Source organism: Ambystoma mexicanum, chromosome 13 (assembly GCF_040938575.1).
Source record: "Ambystoma mexicanum isolate Mex_15411 chromosome 13, UKY_AmexF1_1, whole genome shotgun sequence".
Lineage (NCBI taxonomy): Eukaryota > Metazoa > Chordata > Amphibia > Caudata > Ambystomatidae > Ambystoma > Ambystoma mexicanum.
Window position 1 is genome coordinate 760602802 of NC_090938.1, and position 21022 is coordinate 760623823.

The 21022-nt window shown below is 49.2% G+C and overlaps 1 protein-coding gene across 6 annotated transcripts in view; it reads right to left on the bottom strand.

The window, feature by feature from the left end:
* Positions 1 to 21022, bottom strand: part of LOC138521912 (polypeptide N-acetylgalactosaminyltransferase 6-like) — a 555359-nt gene that overhangs the window by 170701 nt on the left and 363636 nt on the right. For all 6 annotated transcript variants that reach the window (XM_069635078.1, XM_069635082.1, XM_069635080.1 and 3 more), the window contains 2 exons: positions 9380 to 9614; positions 8472 to 8589 (listed from right to left, as the gene is read on the bottom strand). In XM_069635078.1, the coding sequence (XP_069491179.1) occupies positions 8472 to 8589; positions 9380 to 9614 (353 nt within the window). The remainder of the gene's footprint in view (positions 1 to 8471; positions 8590 to 9379; positions 9615 to 21022) is intronic.

Here is a 21022-nt window from a genome sequence, read left to right on the forward strand (position 1 = left end):
TTTCCGGGTCTCAGAGGGTACGGCAGAGCAAAGCCCAGCAGTGACTATGCATCCCATGGTGCCCTGGGAGGGAGGATCTCCAGGTTTGCCCAAAACTGGAGACAAGGATCCAACAAATGGGTGCTGGATGTGGTAGTGTACGGGCATCTACTGGAATTCAAGCAAACACCCCCTCCCATGCCTACGGACCACCGACCTCGGGCGCACAAAACTGCGCTCCTCCCAGAAGTGCAGCTCATGCTGCAAAAAAGGGCCATAGAAAAAGTCCCCAGGGACCTTAGGGGAAAGGAGTGTATTACTGATACTTTGTTGTCTGCAAACCGGATGGAAAATTCAGGCCCATTCTAGACTTGCAGAGGTTAAACAAATACATAAAGCGCCAAATTTTCACCATGGGCAAGTTACAGCACGTAATAGAAGCAATGCAGCGCCACGACTACGCATCCCTGAATCTCCAGGATGCATACTTTCACGTCCCCATCCACCTAGGGCATCGAAAGTATCTCCGGTTTGTGGTCGGCAAGTCACCCTACGAATTCAGACTGCTTCCATCCGGTCTAAAATCTGCTCCTCGCACCTATACAAAGAGCCTTGCGCCAGTGGCGGCCAATCTCTGCAAACAGGGTAATCACGCTGATCCCTAATTAGACTGGCTAGTGTGCGCACCATCCAAGGCGGGAACAAATCTCTCTATGGCAGCAACAGTACATCTCCTCCGAACATCAGGCTTCGCCATCAATTACAAAAAATCCTTCTTACGTCCATCGAAGAAACTCCAACCAGGAACCGAGTGTGCCCCTCGCACGACAGGGTAAATGCCCTTGCAATACTGCTAAAAACCTTCAGACCAAACAGAATACGAGCAATGCACCACTGCATGCAGCTGCTCGGTACAATGGTGTCATACATACCCCTGATCCCACACTGCAGACTCCACATGAGGCTGCTGCAGGAATTCCTGGTGGTGAACTGGTCCCAGGTAACTGGGTCAGGGGGGGGGGGCAAGGTGCAGGTCCCTGCCAGGCTGTGCTTGCAGCTCCAATGGTGGGACAACAAGGAAAATGTCTCCCAGGGAAGACGTTTCACGATCTGACGGCCAACAAAAAGCTGGTGATGGATGCCTCCCTCCAAAGGTGGGGCGCACACGTGAATCAACTGCGCATTAGGGGGCTATGGGCACCGCAGGAGATGTTCCCAAAATATAAATGCGCTTGAGCTCAGAGCGGATCGGTGGGCGCTCAGATCATTCCACTCAATACTGAAAAGCCAGACTGTCAAAGTCCCAACAGCCAATACCACCACAATGTATTATCTGCAGAAGCAGGGGGGGCGAGGTCCAAGATATTGTCCAAGGAAGCCCAACTACTTGGTATTGACCATTGCCCACGGTATCAGCATTCAAGCATTTCATTTTCCATGGGTACAGAACCAGATAGTGAACAGCCCCAGCAGGCGAGCATCACAAAGCCATGAATAGGAGCTCAACTCCTCAACACTACAGTCGCTATTCCAGCACTTTGGACAACCAACAGTAGACCTATTTGCAACAATCTACAAGAAAAAGTGCGCCGGGTACGCCAGCAGGACACCGCAAAGGGGCTCAATAGGAAACGCGTTTGCTTTTCCATGGGACGGCCTCTTCACGTATGTGTTCTAACCATTCCCAATCCTCTGCAGGACAATAAGATGATCAAGTGGCACTCCTGCAAGGTGATTCTCATTGCATCGAACTGATAGCACCAGACCTGGTTCTCCAACCTTGTCCAGCTCTCCAGGGACAAACCCATCCGACTCAGTGATCGGCCAGACCTCATCACCTAGGCCCAGAGGGAAGATCATACACCACAACCTGAAATCACTCCACCTGAAGGCGTGGCTCCTGACCTTACAGAGTTCAGAGGCCTGACTATATCGCAGGTGTGCAGACACAATCTAGCGGGGGCAAAGGTCCCATCCACTGACAAGTCATACAAGTGGTGCGAAACCCGGTGTAGGGAACACCAGGAGAGGCTTAACCCATTCCGGGTCACGCCAGAGGACATACTGCCATACCTACTTAGGCTAGCCAAGCAGGGCCTCACCCACAGCTCCATAAGGGTACATTTGGCAGCCATCTCTAGATACACTAGATGGAATAAAGGCACTTCCCTCTACTGACGCAGGCTAATCAAGCACTCCCTCAGAGGCTGTTTATGATATGACTTGATGGTTGTGAAGATTATGGGGCCTCTGTCCACAAGTTCCACTCAGAAAGATACAAATAACTTCCTGAGCGATCCTTGAGGCCACAGGTTTTTTGAGTGCCGAAGAACGCCAGGAACCAGGAACACCGGTGACCCCTCGACCGCTGTAAAGCAAGCAATGGGTCAGTACAATCGCAAACAATACACTGAATAGCGAGGTAACAAATATCAAGGGGCTTACAAAGGGACTGGGGACGGGAAGAGCACAGATGAGAATGGAGGTGTTCCGTGTGGCTGCAGAGTGTAGCAAGCAGCAGCGGGTAGGTGTAGATTGTTGTAGAAATAGGCACTGCAAGACCTGTATGGAAAGGGTACTCCAGAAGGGAAATCCGAAAACAGTCCGTTAAGAGTTCCAAGGTCAAAAGCCAGCCAAGTTCGTCGTAAACAGGGCTAATCCAAAGGAATCCAAAAACACAGTTCAAAGGTCCTGAAACAGCAGAGCAAAACAGTATCCAAGGGCTTGACAGATGAATCCAAGAAGAACAGTCCATAGTCCAGGATCAAGATGTGGAGACAGGAAGACGGCGAACAGTGCCTGATTGGGTCAGCTGTGAAGCACTGAATGAGCGTTCCTTCTCCAGTTTTAAAGAGGCCTAGGAGTGTCACATGACCCCATCACGTGACTGATGATGTAGCACGTTTCCTTGTCACATGACCCAAGTTTTCAAAAAACGCTGCCGGGTCTTCCTGGGGGCGTGATGAAGCAAAGAAAAGGGCCGACGTCTCCATCGACTGTCTCCAAGAAGCCAGGGCAGCTGCCAGCGCTGCAATGAGTGAGTATGACCATAGCGCGTTGGATGCCCTCGTGTGTTCTTGTTGTAGAGCCGCTGCCGTGCTGCTTGAGGGAGTGAGGACATGAGGTTAGAAGGTGAAGGCAGATCAAGACCTGAGATGGAGGGCTTAGTGGCTGCACGGGTAAGGTGACCAGTGGATGGTGTAACAGTTTAGGAGTTTCCCTCCAGTAAAATGGATATCGCCGGAATGGATCCTTAATATCTTAATACTGTAATCTCAGGCTCATGAAGAAACCATTTGAGCCCATGGCCACCACATTACTAAAATATATGTCATGGAAGGTGGTGTTTCTGGTGGCGATTACATTTGTCAGGAGGGTATCCAAGCTGCAGGCCCTCGCAGTTAACCAGTGTTAGGCAGAATTATATGCAGTACCCTTTGGGAACACCACACACAATTAGGGCTACAAGTGACAGTACAATTTCACCTTTGGTACAAGCCTGTACTACACAGTTAAAGTGGTAGCAGTAGCAGAGCAGCCAGACTTATCTCAAGAGTAAGTGAGCAGTATCAAATAGTTACACAAAGGACAGCAATTACTATGATTCAGACAAACACTGACTCAAAATTTCTAAGTAAAAATAAATATATTTATTTACTCAACAGTTGTAGATCATTTCACTATTCTAAGCATTTTAAAAATCACAGTCATAAATACACCACACCACTTCCCTTAAATTCCAGACAAGTTAAGCTCACAAAATGAAGTGGGAGCAAAATGGCACTCCAGCAATTTAAAAGGGAGGGAAAGACAAGGTTATTAGAAATTAACTCAAACCCAACAGGTAAGTACTCAGGGCAATTGAACAAGAGGAACTTCAGTGAGGAGATCAGCTAGAAAAGGCTTAAGGCCAAAGTCAATGGGTCAAAAGTCTTTTGCTCAAGATCACACAGTTCAGGGTAGTTTGCGGCAGATTCCGGACGAGGTTGGTTGAGAAAAAAGTTAGTTCAAAGAGAAGAGAAGGACAAGCCCTCGGATTGGAGAAAGATTTCAAACACTTTCACCGAGTGTGAACGAAAAGGACAACCGGATTTGTACAGTACCTTAGAACGGAGAGGGAGCTGTAGCTGAGGCAGACGTTCCTGGTGGTTCCTGCAGGCTCACGGTTCCTGTAGCGACTGTCGGACTGACACGAAGTAGGAAGACTGGAGGGTCCTGCGCCACCCAGGGGACAAGCCAGCAGCAGAGCAAAACAACTAATAAAAGGTGCGCTCCTTAAAACCCAAGCCGGGTCTGACCTTCCTGGCTATCCAGCCCACTGTAGCTCTGTACAGCGAATTCGACCAGAGGAGGGGTCCTGGCTTGTAGTTTGACCGAACTGGTTGGTCCCACCAGGTCAAGGGAAGAAGTTTCCTGGAGGATCTTCTCTGTTGTCTGAGTCTGAAGATTCCGATCTGCAGCAGGGCTTCACCGGGCGGTTCAGTCGTTGTAGGGGTCCTCTTCTTCCGGTTCCTCGTTGGTTCTTTCGTTCCAGTCGCGACTCTGCCTTTGCAGTCCCAGAGACCTGCTTTTTATGCAGTTTTCCCCCAATCACACAGCAGGGTGTCTGTCCTGGCAAGGACAGTCCCCTCAGCCAATCAAACAGGAGTGCGACTTGTGTTACCAAGGGAACCCATGGCAGGGGTCTGAAGACCCCTCCCTCACATCCTGCCTACCTAGACTTTCAGGTGCCTTAAGGAGGGCTTCTGTGCAGAAGCCTGTGAAAAGACAGAACAAAGGAATCATCCCCGGTTTGGTGCGCAGAGAAAAGCACGAGAAAGACTTTAACAAAAAGAAATGGCGAATAAAGCCTGCCGGAGCCAAAATAAAATGTATTTGGTCAAGCGGGTTTATGTTCGAAGCTAATATAATAGCCTAAAACTTTACCATATTTATATAAGATAATCGCGGTGGAAAAATTAGGGTAGATACCACTGCCACCAGCGAAGTCTTAATGTAAAGGGAGCGAAACAAGGCTCCAGGAGACACAGACAAAAATGGGTAAGAATTAACCCTTTCCAGTACTCCATGTAAGATGGGGTGTACTGGGTCTGTGGTTTAAAGTGACTACATAAAGTTAATGGCAACTTTACATCTTTCTGGGGGACAGTAGTCAGCCCCAGAAAAATGGAGTCAGTGGGAAGTCTCAAAGACAACCCTGTGTCACTGCACTGAAGGTGCTGTGTAACACACAAAAAAGTGGTGCTCATGGAGTAGGTGAGGCTCCAGAGCCCAAGAACACACAAATGGTAAAAACACATACAGCAAAACACATGTAAGAGTGAGAAAAAGGCTCACACTCTTAGCAGTTGAAAAAAATAAATCCTAGAAATCCAGCAAAGCTGCTGAGGGACTCATTAGGTAAGGGAAATCAGCCATTTATGAGAATTCTCTCTAACAACCAGCCTTGCCTGCGTTTTCAAAAAGGAAAAGTGCTCCTCATGACGAACCCACATTTTATTCCCAAAGTCCCCACAGACTTCCACAAGAACTTGATAATCGCCCAACCGGTTTTCTTTAACAAGCCAACATCCCCAGGGAAGGTTGCATTGCATTCACTCGACATCAAGCGAGCATTAAAATACTACATTGACCGGACCCAGTCATTTCCCGGAAGTCGACGCAGCTTTTCCTAGCGTATGGTCCGACGAATAAAGGCAATGCACTCTCCAAGCAAAGCATAGCGAGGTGGATCTCATCTACCATAGCATTCTGTCACAAATCAGCTGGGAAGCCTCTCCAGGCGCCCCCACATGCTCTATCCACAAGAGCGACAGCAACCTCGGCGGCACAGTGGTCAGGGGTTTCCGATCACAGACATCTGCCAGGCGGCTACCTAGTCAGTGCTGCATACTTTCACAAGGCACTACTGCCTGGAGAAGCAGCATGCCGAGGATGTGCAAGCAAAGAGAGCAGTCCTACCTTCAGTCAGGAAAAAACACATATCTTCCTCTTCCCGTCAGATTCGGACCCCGTGGTGAAATGTGGTTTACCCTGACTGGCTGAAGGGGGAGCATGTGAATCTATGAACGATACCAATGCTGGTGTTACAGGTAAGGAACTTTCTCCTTCTCCAGCATAGGATCTTTCATAGATTCACATGCTATGAATAGATTATGTAGCAGTACACAGTAGATGATGATGTGGAGGTAAAAACCACCACATTTTCACCTAATAAACCCATAGGACCGTACCTTATTGGAACAGCCATTGTAGGACTGCTCTCCCTTCTTGCACATCCTCGAAATTACAATTCTGGTTGCAGTAAAGAACATGGACTTGTGGAAATTCTTAAGAAACGTGAAAGTGGGAAATCAGACTACTTGTCCGAACTTATCTTCGCATAAGAATGAAGTAGTTTGTAGTGTTGAATCCAAGAAGAATGCAAGGAAGAAAAAAAAGGGAAGGAGAAGAAGCAGAATAAGAAGTCGAAAGATAATCTTCTTTGTGAAGGAAGGTACAATACTTCACAGTCAATCTTTAACCAATGTCTCAAGTGCAATGTCTTGACCTTGGACACGAGTGGTCATCGGCTTTATTGTACACTTTTAAAAGTACAGCACATGTTTTGCAGGCACGGTGTCCTGTTCAGTTTATTGCAAATAATGCAGGAAATCATATAACAGGTGTATAGAATGTGGTAAGCGTCTCCCAGACCAAAGGGCCTCCTTTTGAATTGGTACAGCCCCTCAGTTGTTTAACTTCCACCAAATCATAACCACATTTAATGATAACTCTGCTCTATATGCACATCTTCAAGTGGGAACAAAAAGCTGATTTGTTTTCAGTGCACACTTTTTCAAATTTCTTTTCTCATCCTGTGCATAATTTGGTAGAATAAACAAAATAGGGTGGCAGGTCTAATCCTGCTCCAAAAAGTCAATTTAGACAAATTAATACAAGAAAAAAAACAGGCATTGCAAGGGTATTTACGTGCCCTGACAAAAGTGCAAAGCCAGACACTATCGACAAAGGGTATTATGGCAAACATACAAAATTCGGCCTAATGGGCATACATATTGATTATGGCAAAAGGACTACAAATGGATGCTTTCAGTAAATCTGTTCATGCAAGCTGAATGCATTTGGAATATCAACAATACAGGCCCGGTGTCCCAGGCCAATTCCCCAATTGAACCCAATTACAGAGGATCATTGGCTAACTATTTTAACATCTCTATGCCCCAACGGGTAATGTGAACTGACTTCCTATTTTTCCATGAAAGATGAAGTGGAATCTAACTTTTAAGTTGAAAGATAGTGTCGAACTTATAGGCAAAGCCAAGCAGTCACGATTAGCAGCCCCGGAAGTACTATGACATCTTACATTCTGAGAGTCAGGGTATCCATTCTGTATACCCCATTTCAAAAAGTCGAATTTGTTGGGGAGTTACCGATGTCAAGGAAGACATCGTATTTAATACCGATATTTAAGAAGGATGATAGAATGGATCCATCCAATAATCAGCCAGTAGTGCTACTTGATGTGGGCAGAAATACCCTCTCCTCCATACTCTTAAAAGAACTGGGAAACTGGGCACTTGCAAAAGGCTGCTTATGTAAGTGTCAATCGGGCTACAGCGAGGTTTGGGCACTAAATTGAAAGTTGTTTGTTGTTGTGTAGGATTAAAAAAAAAAAACTGGCAGAAAAATGAGCCACTTACATTACATTTCATTGTTTTTGTTATCCTCTGCCCTCGATAGAACTAACAGAGAAACTTTGGAGGAAGCTGAGCGATCAGTGAATCCCAGATTCTCTTCTGGGGTTGCTAATTCATTTGCACACTAACACCAATATTAAAGTCAGACTAGAGGAGCAGGTGGCTGTGTCTGATAGAGTAGAACCTTCCCGGTGGGCTATGCCACGGCTGTAACCTGCTGCCAGTCCATTTCAGTTTATATATTTGGACTTGGGATTTGCCCTTGAGAAAATAAATGCTTTGGAATCCCTTCCCCTTGAATGGCGGGCTATAGGCCTAAAACAAAGTCTTTACATGTGGAGAAAAGATCTGGAAATAAACTGTAAAACAAATCAAAGGTTATCATCTTTTCCCATTGTGGGAAACCTGCGCGTCTTAATTAGTATTTAACAGAATAAAATGGAGGTGGTCGAAAACTCGTGCACCTGGGTTTTCCCATATATAAAAAAGATATATATTGTATTGAGCCAGGAGCATTAAGTGGCGGTGATATGGACTACTTGCTTGATTGTCAGCCATGAAACCAGAATACTGTCATTCAAATCCCCGGCTTCCCCCATTTCACCACATTGTGTGATTCTGGAATCACCTTAATTCCATGTGCCTCAGTTCTCTTACCCATCACAATTGAAAATGCCATAACCTCAACATCCGTATCATACAAGATGACTACTGACATAGATTGGACAGGCATATGAAGTGACTGCCACAGTTATTGTGAGAGTTTGAGTGTCTCGTTACTTGGGAGCTTACTCTGAATGACATCTCAAGGTTCTCTCCGCCCCAGATCTCCATCTGTTCATCGTAAGTGCCAATGTGCTCGAAATAGGCCTTGGAGATAGAGAAAAGCCCTCCCGCTATTGTTGGTGTCCTGCACAGAGAGGGATAGGGGAGAAGAAAGGCAGTATCATCATTCAACACAATGAACAAGGAACTGGTGTATAAAGGGAACATCTTTCTCAAGAATTGGTAGGAAAGTAGGAACAATAGATGGATCTTTGGTTCTCTTCTGTAGTCAAATACTATGTTGTTATAGTTTTATTTCTGAAAAACAGTAATAACCATTGGGCACCTGTATTTTCTAGAAGGAAAAAAATAATCTGATTCAAATTAGTGAAAGAAGACAATGGTCTGATACCGATGAGTGGGGCAGTTGTGCAATTAGAAATGATATTTTACTTGCAAAATGGGTTACCTCTTGTAATACTGTTCTCTACTCCGATTACAAAATGCTGGGGAAATGAACGTTGTGAAGAAGATCGGAAATGGAGTTTCACAGGAAATGTTGGGACAAAATGGTAGGAACATTGAAAACAGTGAAAACATTTACATATTTGCCCTGCCCTAAGAGTGCAGAAATTCGAAGTTCTTCAGGTCGTGCAAATGATATCAGTTCACAGGGCTATAATCAGATGGGAGTGGGACAGCCAGGGATGAGCTGTGGCAAGCCAGGAATGGAAGAGATTAATCAGGAATGGTAAACGTGAACCTGGTATCAAGCAGGGGAACAGAGCAAGAAAGGAGCATCTCCCCTAAGGTCATGCTCACACGAGATAGGATGTGCCGGATGCTCTTCAAACAGAGGATTCGCAGGGGAAACAGTGGGCCAAAATCAATATTTTATGAGTCTCCCTTCCCCACGTGTCAAACAGAAATCAAACCTGTATGGGACAGTCTCATCCTGCCGGAGTGCCTCCTGATCCTGCGGCAACACCTCCCAGCTGAAGATTAGTGCCCAAGTGAACACCCCATAGCTGTGGTTCTGGCGCTGTGGGACAGGTCTCTCAAATTCAAAGGTGTGCATGTCGATCATGGTGATGTCGGGGCTGACCACATGGCTCCTGTTAAGGGCGATGCGTTCCAGGAGCGGCTCCAGCCAGCCTGGCCAACACTCACCTGGACAGGAGAGTAAATGAAAAAAATGAAGGCAACACTGTTCCCAAAGCAGTCCAATATCATTGCATGCATCTGCATGTATGATGCGAGGTAGCCCATGATGTCCAAGTGATCCAATAGTGCAGCACCATAGTTACGACGACACTCTCTGCTAGAGGCCCTAATACAATAGGGGTTCCCTTTTAGGTTCTCCTTTTCTGAATCCCAATCGCCCCCCTTCCATTATCTCACACTTACAGTTAATAGTCAGGAGAGGTTACATGTGTTTGAAGACCACTCTATAATATTACTTGTTGATCTCTGTCCCCGTCTGCCTATTGCTCTAGGATACAACCCCTTGATCTCTAGCGGAGCGGGTCCATTCCAACCATTACTGTGTTGAGTAACAATGTTACTTGTTCATCACCAGTGGAGCATGTCCCAGTTAACCTATAAACCCTCATTAATCAGACAGAGCGAGTTCCTTTATGCTTACCATCCCTTGATCACCGGAATGTTTTGTGCCCCTCTACCTGTTTTGTTTCCAAGTCACCAGAGTAGAGGGCACTCCCTGTGGGAAGGTTACTTCTCTATAATGTTATCTTTAGTAACATGCATGGCCATTGGATATCTCACCCCATGTGCGAGATATCTGAACACTTTTATAGAGAGAAGAGTCCGTTTTCATTTGAGCCCATTTATACCTTTTGTGGAAGCCTGCCTGGATCGCTTTAAACTTTTTTTCCAAGCAAAATTAAAACAAAAACACAGAGAGCACAATAAACATTATTTAAAGTGAATAATGTTCATTCAATTAGTACTGAAAAAAAGGGGATACAAAGAGACAGATAGACTGTCCTGTAAAAGGAAAATAGAACAATAGTGCTTTAATGGTGGCAGCCAGCCGGGAAGCCCTAGATGCCTCAGCGTGGCAGTTACATCTCACTTTATTTCCCTAATTGTGTAGTCTACATTTCTGAGCAATTGGCCATTCTTTGCAGTTTAATTTTACTTAGTCAAAACCTTTTGAAATACTTTCTTTCACATTTACTAGACAACTGGCAGATACCTACAAAAGACAATTTTTAGTGAAGGTACATTTTTTTTGTCTTTTTTCCTTAAGGATTTTTATCCTGATCTTCCTTGAATGTCTCCATGTCGTCATTGTTCAACCAACATGTGTCACTCTTGTGGTGTCATGAAGACATGGAAAGAGGAGTATATGGTTTGTATTTCTGATCTTTCTAACTGAATAACAGGGTTGACACCCAGTATTCCTCTCATAGCGAGGTCACCACCACCAAGGCAAGCACTGCTTAAAGTTGAGGTCTTCAACATCAAAATAATTGCATGAGACGTGTATGCTGTCGACATACTCGCTGGCAATGATCTTGATGTTGAGGAAACATTGTTTTGACGCCACAGCCACAAGAAGACCTGCCAGACACTATGCAGCTCAAAGAAGAGGAAGCACCTATTGTTAAACGAGGCATCTCGTGAACCCTGGTTACCTGTTCTTCCGGGTGAGCGGGGAGGTGAGGCTGCCAGTCTGTCGACGTATCCTTCAAGGGTAGAACAAGCAACGCGGGGTACCAACCCAACACCCTCCTGACAATCTCCAACAGGACGGGGCTAGACTGGCTCCCAACGCCACGGGGTAGCACTCTCCGATTTGCGTGACATCAGGACAGTGCAAGCACTGACAGAGAAGGCCAGATGATGTCTAATAACAATGGTGGTCTTCCGGATGAACAGCCAAAGTTTAGTGCAGATGGTGAAGTTGCAGGGAGCTAGGTACTAGCAGGGCACAAGGCAGGGCAATGACAAGAGACAGAAAGAAGCCCGCCACAGACTGTCTGGGAGAAAAAGGGAGCACATAATCCAATGGAGAAGAAACAGGGAACTCCCTAAGAGAGCCAGGAACCAAGGGCTTGGACCCCCCACCAACCCAGAGAGCCAGGGCCCAAAGGGCAGGCAGAGCAGAATAGTGAAGGCCAAAAAGGAGCGAGGAAAACCCAGGAAAAAAGGGCTGGAATAGAAAGGCAAGCAAGACACAGGCAAGCTAGACTGAACAAGGGCGACGGACACAATCAGGAGACCGTACCGCGCTGAGGCGCAGCAATTCGCTGCCATCAGGACCCGGAAATAGGCCGGAAACCAAAGCAAGGCTTGGAATGCAAGCATCGGTCTGCGCATGTGCAGAGGGCCATGCACGGATGACCGTGCATGCACAGGCCTGCAACTGTGGTTTTATAACATCCAGGGAGATCTGCTCCTGATGTTCATTGAGTGATAGGCGTAATCTCCCAGTATGCTGGCAAACGGGACCAGAGGACAGCTGAGTCCCATCAATGACCTCCACTACCATAGCGTGTCCTTTGTGGTTGTCGCTGCTAGTCACGAAAGCTACATCAATGTAATTGCCAGAAGCAACGCAATCCAATAGAGCCAGTGTCTTTATACTCTTATCCTGCCAAGCAATCACAATCTCCAAAACCAATAATGCCACGGATTGCATGGTTAGAAGGACTGGAACAGAAGAGAGGCCTACGTTTGCCTTCTCCATAAACAGCAAACATGTCCCTTTTTCCGACTTCCTTGGAGGACGCAATGGGCAGTACCCTAAATAGTGAACTGCAGCACCACATTACAGGCACAAACGATGGGTTTGTCTTCGCTTCTTTTCCGTCTCCGACAAAGGACCTCTGACTGCCCCCAGCTGCATAGGTTCCGGACCCAGGTCTGCAGGACCTAGCGACCCTGAAAATAACACAGATGGACTGGGATGATATCCTTCGGCTCGGCGACGCTCGCCTCTTCTCTCTGTGAGCCTCTGGTCGATTCGTATTACTTGGTCTACCAACACTTGGAGAGAATCAGGTTCAAGAATGTGCAACAGCTCGTCTTTATATTTCTCTCGCAAGCCAAAATGAAATAGGGTCTTCGGTGTAATCTCAGGCCATTGCGAATCCGTTGCCAACTGTTTGAATCAGCTGATGTAAGCTATTATGTCTCCAGAGCCCTGTCGGATATCCATCAGTTGGTTCTGTGTGACGAAAGCCAGAATAGGTCATTTGAAAACATCCAGGATTGCCTTCTCGAAGGCCACAAAATCATTTAGTATGGGGCTGTCAGAGGTGGCACCCAAGCAAGCGCATTGCCAGTTAAGTTGCCTAGGATGTTGCCGATCTTAGCTTTGTTGTGACTGAAAAGACCGGGCCGGAAAAGAAAATGGATTTTACAATGGTTGCCAAACTCCGCCAATCGACAAGGGTCTCCATCAAATTTAAAGGGAGCTGTATGAGCCATGGCGCTTTCCGTCTGAGGGGCTATACTAAGCCCTTGACCCACCACTTGTCATAGAGAGATGTTTTCTTGATCGAGGGCAGTCATCTCAAGGGCTCAGCTTTCTTTCCGAAATTCCTGGACTTTATCCATATCGGGGCCGGAAGGAAGGCATTTCAATCTGTTAAACGAGGCGTCTCGTGAACGCTTGTTACCTGTTTCCTGGTGAGCGGGGAGGTGAGGCTGCCAGTCCGTTGACATATGGTTCAAGTGTAGAACAAGCAACACGGGGTACCAACCCAACACACTCCTGACAATCTCCAATAGGATAGGGATGAACTGGCTCCCAGTACCACGAGATGGCACTTCTCTGATTTGCGTTGACCTCAGGACAATCCAAGCACTGACAGAGAAGGGTTGATAATGTCCAATAACAATGGTGGTCTTCCGGATGAACAGATGAAGTTCGGTGCAGGTGGTGAAGATTCAGGGAGCTAGGTACTAGCAGGGCACACATTAGGGACAATGACAAGAGACAGAAAGAAGCCTGCCAAGGACTGTCTGGGAGAAAAAGGGAGTACATAATCCAAGGGAGAAGAAACAGGGAACTCCCTAAGAGAGCCGGGAACCAAGGGCTTGGACCCCCCCCCCCCGCTCCCACCAACCCAGAGAACCAGGGACCGGGAAGACCAGGGCCAGAGGGGCAGGCAGAGAAGAATCGTGAAGGCCAGCAAAAAAAACAGGGAAAAAGGGCTAGAATAGCAAGGCAAGTAAGACACAGGCAAGCTAGACTGATGAGGGGCGAGGGACACAATCAGGAGGCCTTACCGCGTTGCGACGCAGCAATTCCCTGCCATCGGGACATGGGAATAGGCAGGGAACCAAAGCGAGGCTTGGATTGCAAGCCTCAGTCTTCACGTGGACTGCACATGCCGAGGGCCATGCGCAGGCCCACAACTATGGCGGCGCCCAAGGAGCCGGGAACCCGGACCGGAGGAACCCGACTGAAGCGCCAGCAGGGATAGAGCCTCCATAAAGGGACCCGCCGAAGCCGAGGACCTCGCCTCCCAGACCTGTTAAGTGGCAGGACACCTACAGGTGCAGAAGACCTGATTGTCTATACCTGCACCTCAAGGACATCTACATCCAATGAGTCTGATCCAGGACCCCACACAACCATGAACTCCAGCTTGATGACCTCCTCACATTTGCAGACATCCGCAAAAGGACTGCCACAAAGCTTCACATTGTCACAACTATATCTCAAGATCAGGCTTTGATTGTCTTTTCAAATTTGCAGACACAAGATGCTCCTCACCTACTAAATGCTTTCATGCTTGGATTGCCAGAGCCTATCAAAGACACCTTCATAACTCCTGAGTCAATTGCAAACAAGTCAAGGTGGGACAACAAATATAGTGCTGCAGAGACAGAGCAACATTTTATGAGGAAGGAGTTGTCAGCTGGCTTCATGATCATGACAGCAGGGAAAAGGAGGCATCCTGGTCTACATTCTTAGCTTCTACAAACAGGAAGCAGCCGGCTGTATTTGCTGGGGGGAACAAATCAGTTCTACTTTGCTACCTATGGAAAGACATGAGGGTTTTTTATGGGTCAAGGTTAAAATACTTTTTTGATGTATTTACTGCAGATAAAATGAAGGAGCACACGCATGGAAGGTGGAACAGTATAAATACAGCCAACCCCAAAAAAGGACCAATAGCCTGGAAGTCCCATGACGCAGTGGTGGGCCTACAATGTGTTCTAGCAGAGCGTCTTCTCCACTACTAATATACATAAGCTAAAACATACTTTAAGCACTGCAACAAGGTGATATTCTCACTGTACAGACAAACAGCAGTACTGGCACTTTGTATTTTGTATTTTTTTTAATATTTATTTTAATTTATATAGCGCCTTCATCCAAAGCGCTTTACAAGAGGAACAAGTGAATACAACAAGCAATACTTGACAATGAATCTAAACCAGAAAACAGCACAACCAACAATTTACATTTATCATCCGCTGACCATTTCCTTCTCACTGTACCTCCTTCCCCCTGTGCCTCCTCCCGTTTCCGCTGCTTTCAACTCCTAGCGCCTCCGCACTGGAATTCACTCCCTCTCGCAATCCGCTCCACCACGACCTTCTCCTCATTCCGCACTTCTCTTAAATCCCTCCTTCTCCATTCTCCTCCTTGAAACCTCCCCCACTCTCTGCTTCCCCTCCCCCCTCATTCTTTTCCCTGACTTCCTCTCTCCCCTCTCCTACCTCTCCTCTCTCTCCCTTCCATTTCCCTCCTTCATCTCTTCACCATCCCTCCCCCTCCCTACCCAATCCCACTCCCCTATTCCCCCTCTCCCCTTCAGTTAATTGCTCTTTTCACTGCTTTGTTGAATGATTCATAATGTAATTTTGCTTCCACTGTTATTTGTTGATGTTGTTATGTATTATGTTGTTCCACTGTACATGGCCTTGGTGTAAAGCGCTTTATAAATCAATAAATCAATCAATCAATCAATGATGAGGCTAAGTACTAATAGAGGGGCAGAAGGTAGGAGGAGAGGGTGGGGGTGGGTTAGGTGTGAGAGAGGAAACAATTGGTGCTGGGGGGAGAGTGGAAGAGATAGGATTTTAGAGAAGTGCGAAATAAGGGATAGGAGGTGATGGAGCGGACGGAAAGAGGAAGGCGGTTCCAGTGGAAAGGAGCAAGAAGTTGGAAGGAGCGGAGATGAGAGGGGGTGCAGGGGGGGGTGGAGTAGAGAGAAGGAAGAGATCTGCAGAACGGAACGAACGAGAAGGAGTATAGAAAGAGAGACGGGAGGAGAGGTACAGAGGGGCAAGACCATAGAGGGCTTTGAAGACGAGGTAGAGGAAGTTAAATTTGAGCTGGGAGTGGAATGGGAGCTAGCCTAGTGAGTTAAGAGAAGAGGAGATGGAGTCGTGAGTTGAGAGGAGGCAGAGGGAGCGAATGGCAGAGTGGTAGACAGATTTGAGGGGGGAGAGATGAGAGGAAGGGAGTCCAAAGAGAAGAGTAGAGCAGTACAAAAGTCTGGAGAAGAGGAGGGAGGAGATGAGGAGTTTAGTAGCTTGGAAGGTTAGGAAAGGACACATTTTGCGGATGTTGTAGAGGTAGAAACGGCAAGATCTGGCAGTGAGGGAAATGTGATAAGAAAGAGAGAGGTGGGTGTCAATGTGCAGACCAAGGTTACGGGCATGAGGAGAGAAGGAGAGTTGGGAAGGAGGAAAAAGAATGCAAGGAGGCGGGGAGGGAGGAGGAAGAGTGTTGGCAGGGAAGAAAAGGAGTTCAGTTTTATCTGCATTGAGAGTAAGGAAGTGAGACGACATCCAAGATTTAATAGCAGAGAGGCAGGAAGAAAGTTTATGGTGGATGTCAGGAGAGAAGGAGGAGGAAGAGCTGGGTATTATCAGCATAGAAATGATGTGAGACATCAAAGGAGGAGATTAAAGGAGAAAGGAGGGAAGTATACAGCGAAAAGAGAAAGGGGCCAAGGACAGAACCTTGGGGAACGCCATGGTTGAGTGGAGAGATTGGGGAGGTGGAGCCACCCCAAGTGACTGAGAAGGTGCGGTTAGAGAGATAGGAGGAGAACCAGTTAAGAACTGAGTCTTTAAGGCCAAATGAGGAGTGAGTGGTAAGGAGTAGATGATGCTCGACAGTGTCAAAGGGAGCAGAGAGGTCCAGTAAGACCAGAATAAAGGAGTGCTTAGAGTAGCGAACAGAGAGGAGAGAGTTAAGAACAGAGGTAAGAGCAGTTTCAGTAGAGTGAAGAAGGCGGAAACCTGATTGGGTAGGGGGGAGGACAGAATGGTTAGAAGGAACAAGTTACTTACCTGTAACTGTTATTCTTCAGCATGGGTCTGGCATGGATTCACATGCTCATGAATATTCCCCGTCGTCAGGCCAGGAATCCTCGGTATAGCAAAAAATCAGTATCAGTTTCGTTTCTGATCTGTCTTTCTTAGTAGTAACCAATCACTGGTCTCTGGGTCATAGTGCCCCAAGCCATTGACTGCCCTCTCCCTAAGCCCCGCCTCTGGCAGCCATCCTCAGATTTGGTAGCACGTAAAGTGGAAGTATGACCAAGTGAAGAGCCGCAGAGGGGTAGGCGGGAGGGTTCGCATGTGAATCCATGCCAGACCCATGCTGGAGAACAACAGTTACAGGTAAGTAACGTGTTCCTTCTCCAGCATGGGGTCTGGCATGGATTCACATGCTCATGAATAAGAGAATACATAGCAGTACACACATGCACAACCACGGGAGGTGGCAACAGGCTCCACATTAAGCAATACAACAACAACATTAAGCAACTCTTACCTCCTCACCAGGCTCACCTTAGGCAAACAGGTTGCGCAGCACTGCTTGGCCGACCCTGGACTCCTCCCTGGAGTCCCGATCGACGCAGTAGAATCTTGTGAAGGTGTGCGTCGACCTCCACGTCGCAGCCCTGCAGATGTCTAGCAGGGGCACACCAGACAGGAACGCCGTGGTAGCAGCGATCGCTCTGGTCGAATGGGCTCTCGGACGGCCGGGCAGTGGTCGGTTTTCCAACCGGTGACAGTGCATGATGCAGCCGGAGAGCCATCTGGAAATGGAAGTCTTCGAGAGAGCCTTCCAATGATTCACAGTCCCAAAGTTCACAAACAGCTGTGACGTCTTCCGAAAACTCTTCGTGCGGTCCACGTAGAACTTCAGCGCTCTAGCTACATCCAGCGAGTGCAAAGTCCTCTCGGCCGGCGACGAAGGCGACGGGAAGAAAACTGGCAACACCAAGGGCTCGTTGAGGTAGAAGTCCGACGGCACCTTGGGCATAAAGGAGGGGTGCGTCCTCAGCACCACCCTCGTGTCATGAAAAGTCAAGTATGGAGGCTTGCAAGATAGGGCCTGGATCTCTCCCACTCGTCGTGCGGAGGTGATGGCCACGAGGAAAGCTGTCTTCCATGATATGAACTTCAGGGGAGCTGAAAGCATAGGCATGAATGGGGCCCCCATGAGCCTGGTCAGCACCACATTAAGCTCCCACGCCGGGGCAGGAGCCTTCACCGGCGGGAATGATCGGAATAGTCTTCTTCATGAATTCTTTCACCAGGCGATGAGACCACAAGGACGCCCGTCCCGTAGTCCTGGTATATCGGGAGATTGCCGCCAGATGTATTTTGATGGAGGCGTGAGCCAGTCCAGCTTTGGCCAGCGACAGTAGGTACGGCAGTACCTGAGGGGCCGTAATCCGCAGAGGGTTAATCTTCTGTGCACGGCACCAGACAGAGAACCTCTTCCATTTATGTCCGTAGCACTTGAGAGTTGAGGACGCCCTGGCCTTTGCAAGAACCTCTCTGCATACGGCCGGGATGTCGTACCCTCCAAACTCTAGTGCTGCAGGAGCCAGGCCTGCAAGTTCAGCGACACCGGGCTGTGGTGAAGAATGGCGCCCCCTTCTCGGGAGAGAAGGTCTGCGTCCATCGGCAGCTTGACTGGTGTGGACGTTGACAAGTCCAGAAGGTCCGGGAACCAGATCTGTCTCGGCCACGCCGGTGCGACGAGGATCATCTTGCACTGGGACCTCTTGAGCTGGTTGATGAGCCGGAGCAGTAACGGCAGCGGAGGGAATGCATAAAGAAATAGGCCATCCCAGGGGAACGAGAAAGCATCGCCCATGCTCCTCGGCTTGGGGAACCGCCGGCACTTGGAATTCATCGCCGTTGCGAAGAGATCGATTTGGGGTTCACCCCATCGTCGGAAGAGTCGATCCACTTGATCCTGGCGTAGCTCCCACTCGTGGCACGAGCGCAGCTCCCTGCTGAGTGAGTCGGCGATCGTGTTTTTTATCCCTGCCAGATGAAGAGGCACCAGAAACATCCGTTAGGCGACGGCCCAATGCCACAGATCCTGGGCTTCCTTGGATAGGGCCGGGGACCTGGTCCCACCCTGCTTCCGGATGTAGAACATCGTGGTGGTGTTGTCGGTGAAGATCATCACCACCTTGCCCTTGAGGGACGGAAGAAAGGACCTGAGGGCCCAGAATACTGCGCAGAGCTCCAAGATGTTGATGTGGAGTGACTTCTCCTCCGGGAGCCAAAGGCCTCTCGCGTGAAGATCTCCGGAGTGCGCTCCCCAACCTTCCAGGGAGGCGTCCGTCGTCACCGTCACCTGGTGAGCTGGGATCTGAAAGTCTGTGCGCGCCGCCAGATGGGAGCGGGTACCCCACCACCGGATCGCCTGATGGAATGTCTCGTTGAGAGGGATCCTGTCCTCGAAACCGCTCGTCGACTGGACCCAGCGGGTGTCGAGGAACTCTTGTAAGGGGCGCATCCGAAGCCTGCAAAGGCACACCAGATAAATGCAGGAGGACATCATCCCGAGGAGGGACTTGATAGATCTTACCCTGGCCATGTCCGTGGCCAGCAGACGCTGCACCTTGCCCAGAATGGTCCTGGTCCTTTCCTCCGACGGCGAGGCCAGCTGCGCCACTGTGTCGATCTTGGCTCCCAGAAACAGGGCGACTTGCGACGGAACCAGGTGGGATTTTGGAAAGTTGATGGAGAATCCCAGGTCCGTGAGCAGCTGGACGGTCTTCGCAGTGTGCTCCACGGCGAGTTCCCTCGTCCTTGCCCGGATGAGCCAGTCGTCCAGGTAGGGGTAGACATGGATCCCCTGTAGGCGCAGCCGCGCCACCACCGGTGCGAGGCACTTGGTGAACACCCTGGGTGCCGACTTCAATCCGAACGGGAGGGCCTTGAACTGGTAGTGCCGCCCTTCGACCACGAACCTGAGGAACTTTCGGTGTCTTTTTAGAATGGGGATGTGGAAGTACGCATCCTCCAAGTCCAACGACGACAGGAAATCGCCCTCCTCCAGCTGTCCCAGCACGTTCTGGAGGGTGACCATACGGAACTTCTGCGCCTTGATGTACTTGTTCAGTCGTCGTAGGTCCAGGATGGGGCGCCATCCTCCTGTCTTCTTTTTTACGAGGAAGTACCTTGAGTAAACTCCGGAGCCCCGAAGCCTCTTTGGGACGAGCTCGATGGCACCCTTCTTGAGCATCGCCCTTACTTCCAACAGTAGTTGAGGGACGTGATTTTCCTTCCTGGCCACGGGTGGAACGTGAGGGCACTTCTTTTGAAACTCGAGGGCGTGCCCTTGGGCCAGGGCGTCCAGCACCCAGCGGTCGGTGGAGATGGACTCCCACACGCTGACGAACCTCGCCAGCCGGCCTCCCACCGGGGTGCTTCGGCGGGGGCCCGACCCCACGGTCGGTTCAATCTTGTTTGGAGGCCGCCTTGCCTCCTTGACCTCCCTGTCGACAACGACGTGCACCACCTGACTTGCCGCGTCCCCTGTAGGCTTCCTGGGACGAAGATCTTGCCGCTTGGCGGTAAGTGAAGGAGCCACTGCCGGATCCCTTGGAGGCACCTTGTCTGCCTCCGGAGCTCCGAAAGGACGGCCGTCGTTGTTGGAGCACTCCCAGCGCCCGGGCAGTCTCTGTGTCCGTCTTGATTGCCTGAAGGGACTCATCAACCGCCTTCCCAAACAGGTTGTTCCCGTCGAAGGGCATGTCCAAAACCTTGGTTTGTACGTCCTGGCGGAAATCCATGGCCTTGAGCCATCCTCGTCGTCTCAAGCAAACGCCGTTGCCCAACTGACGGAAACCGGTGTCGGCGATGTCCGTTGCCACCGTGATGGCGTGGTCCGAAGCAATCTCCCCCTCCTGTAGGATTTCAAGGGCCTCAGCCCTTTTGGCGTCCGGAAGGAAGTCTAACAGGGGGGCGATTTTGAACCACAACTCCCTGTCGTAGCAGGCTACGATAGCCAGGGCGTTGGCCGCCTTGATAGTCGTCGCTGCGGATGAGATGATCCGTCGTCCCATCGTGTCCAACTTCCTAGCCTCGTCGTCTGGCGGGGAAGTTGATGTCGAGGCCGATGCCCCCCCAGCTTTCTTCTTTGCCGCCGCCAAGACGACCGAATCCGGGGTAGGTTGTGCCCGAAGGCACAAGGGGGCAGCGTCGGGGACCCGGTACTTCTTCTCGTACCGGTCCCTCTTTGCCGGCGCCGTGGCAGGGTTCTTGAGGAGGGCGAGCCCCTCATCCCAGATGTCATCAAGAAGCGGTACGGCGAGGACCAT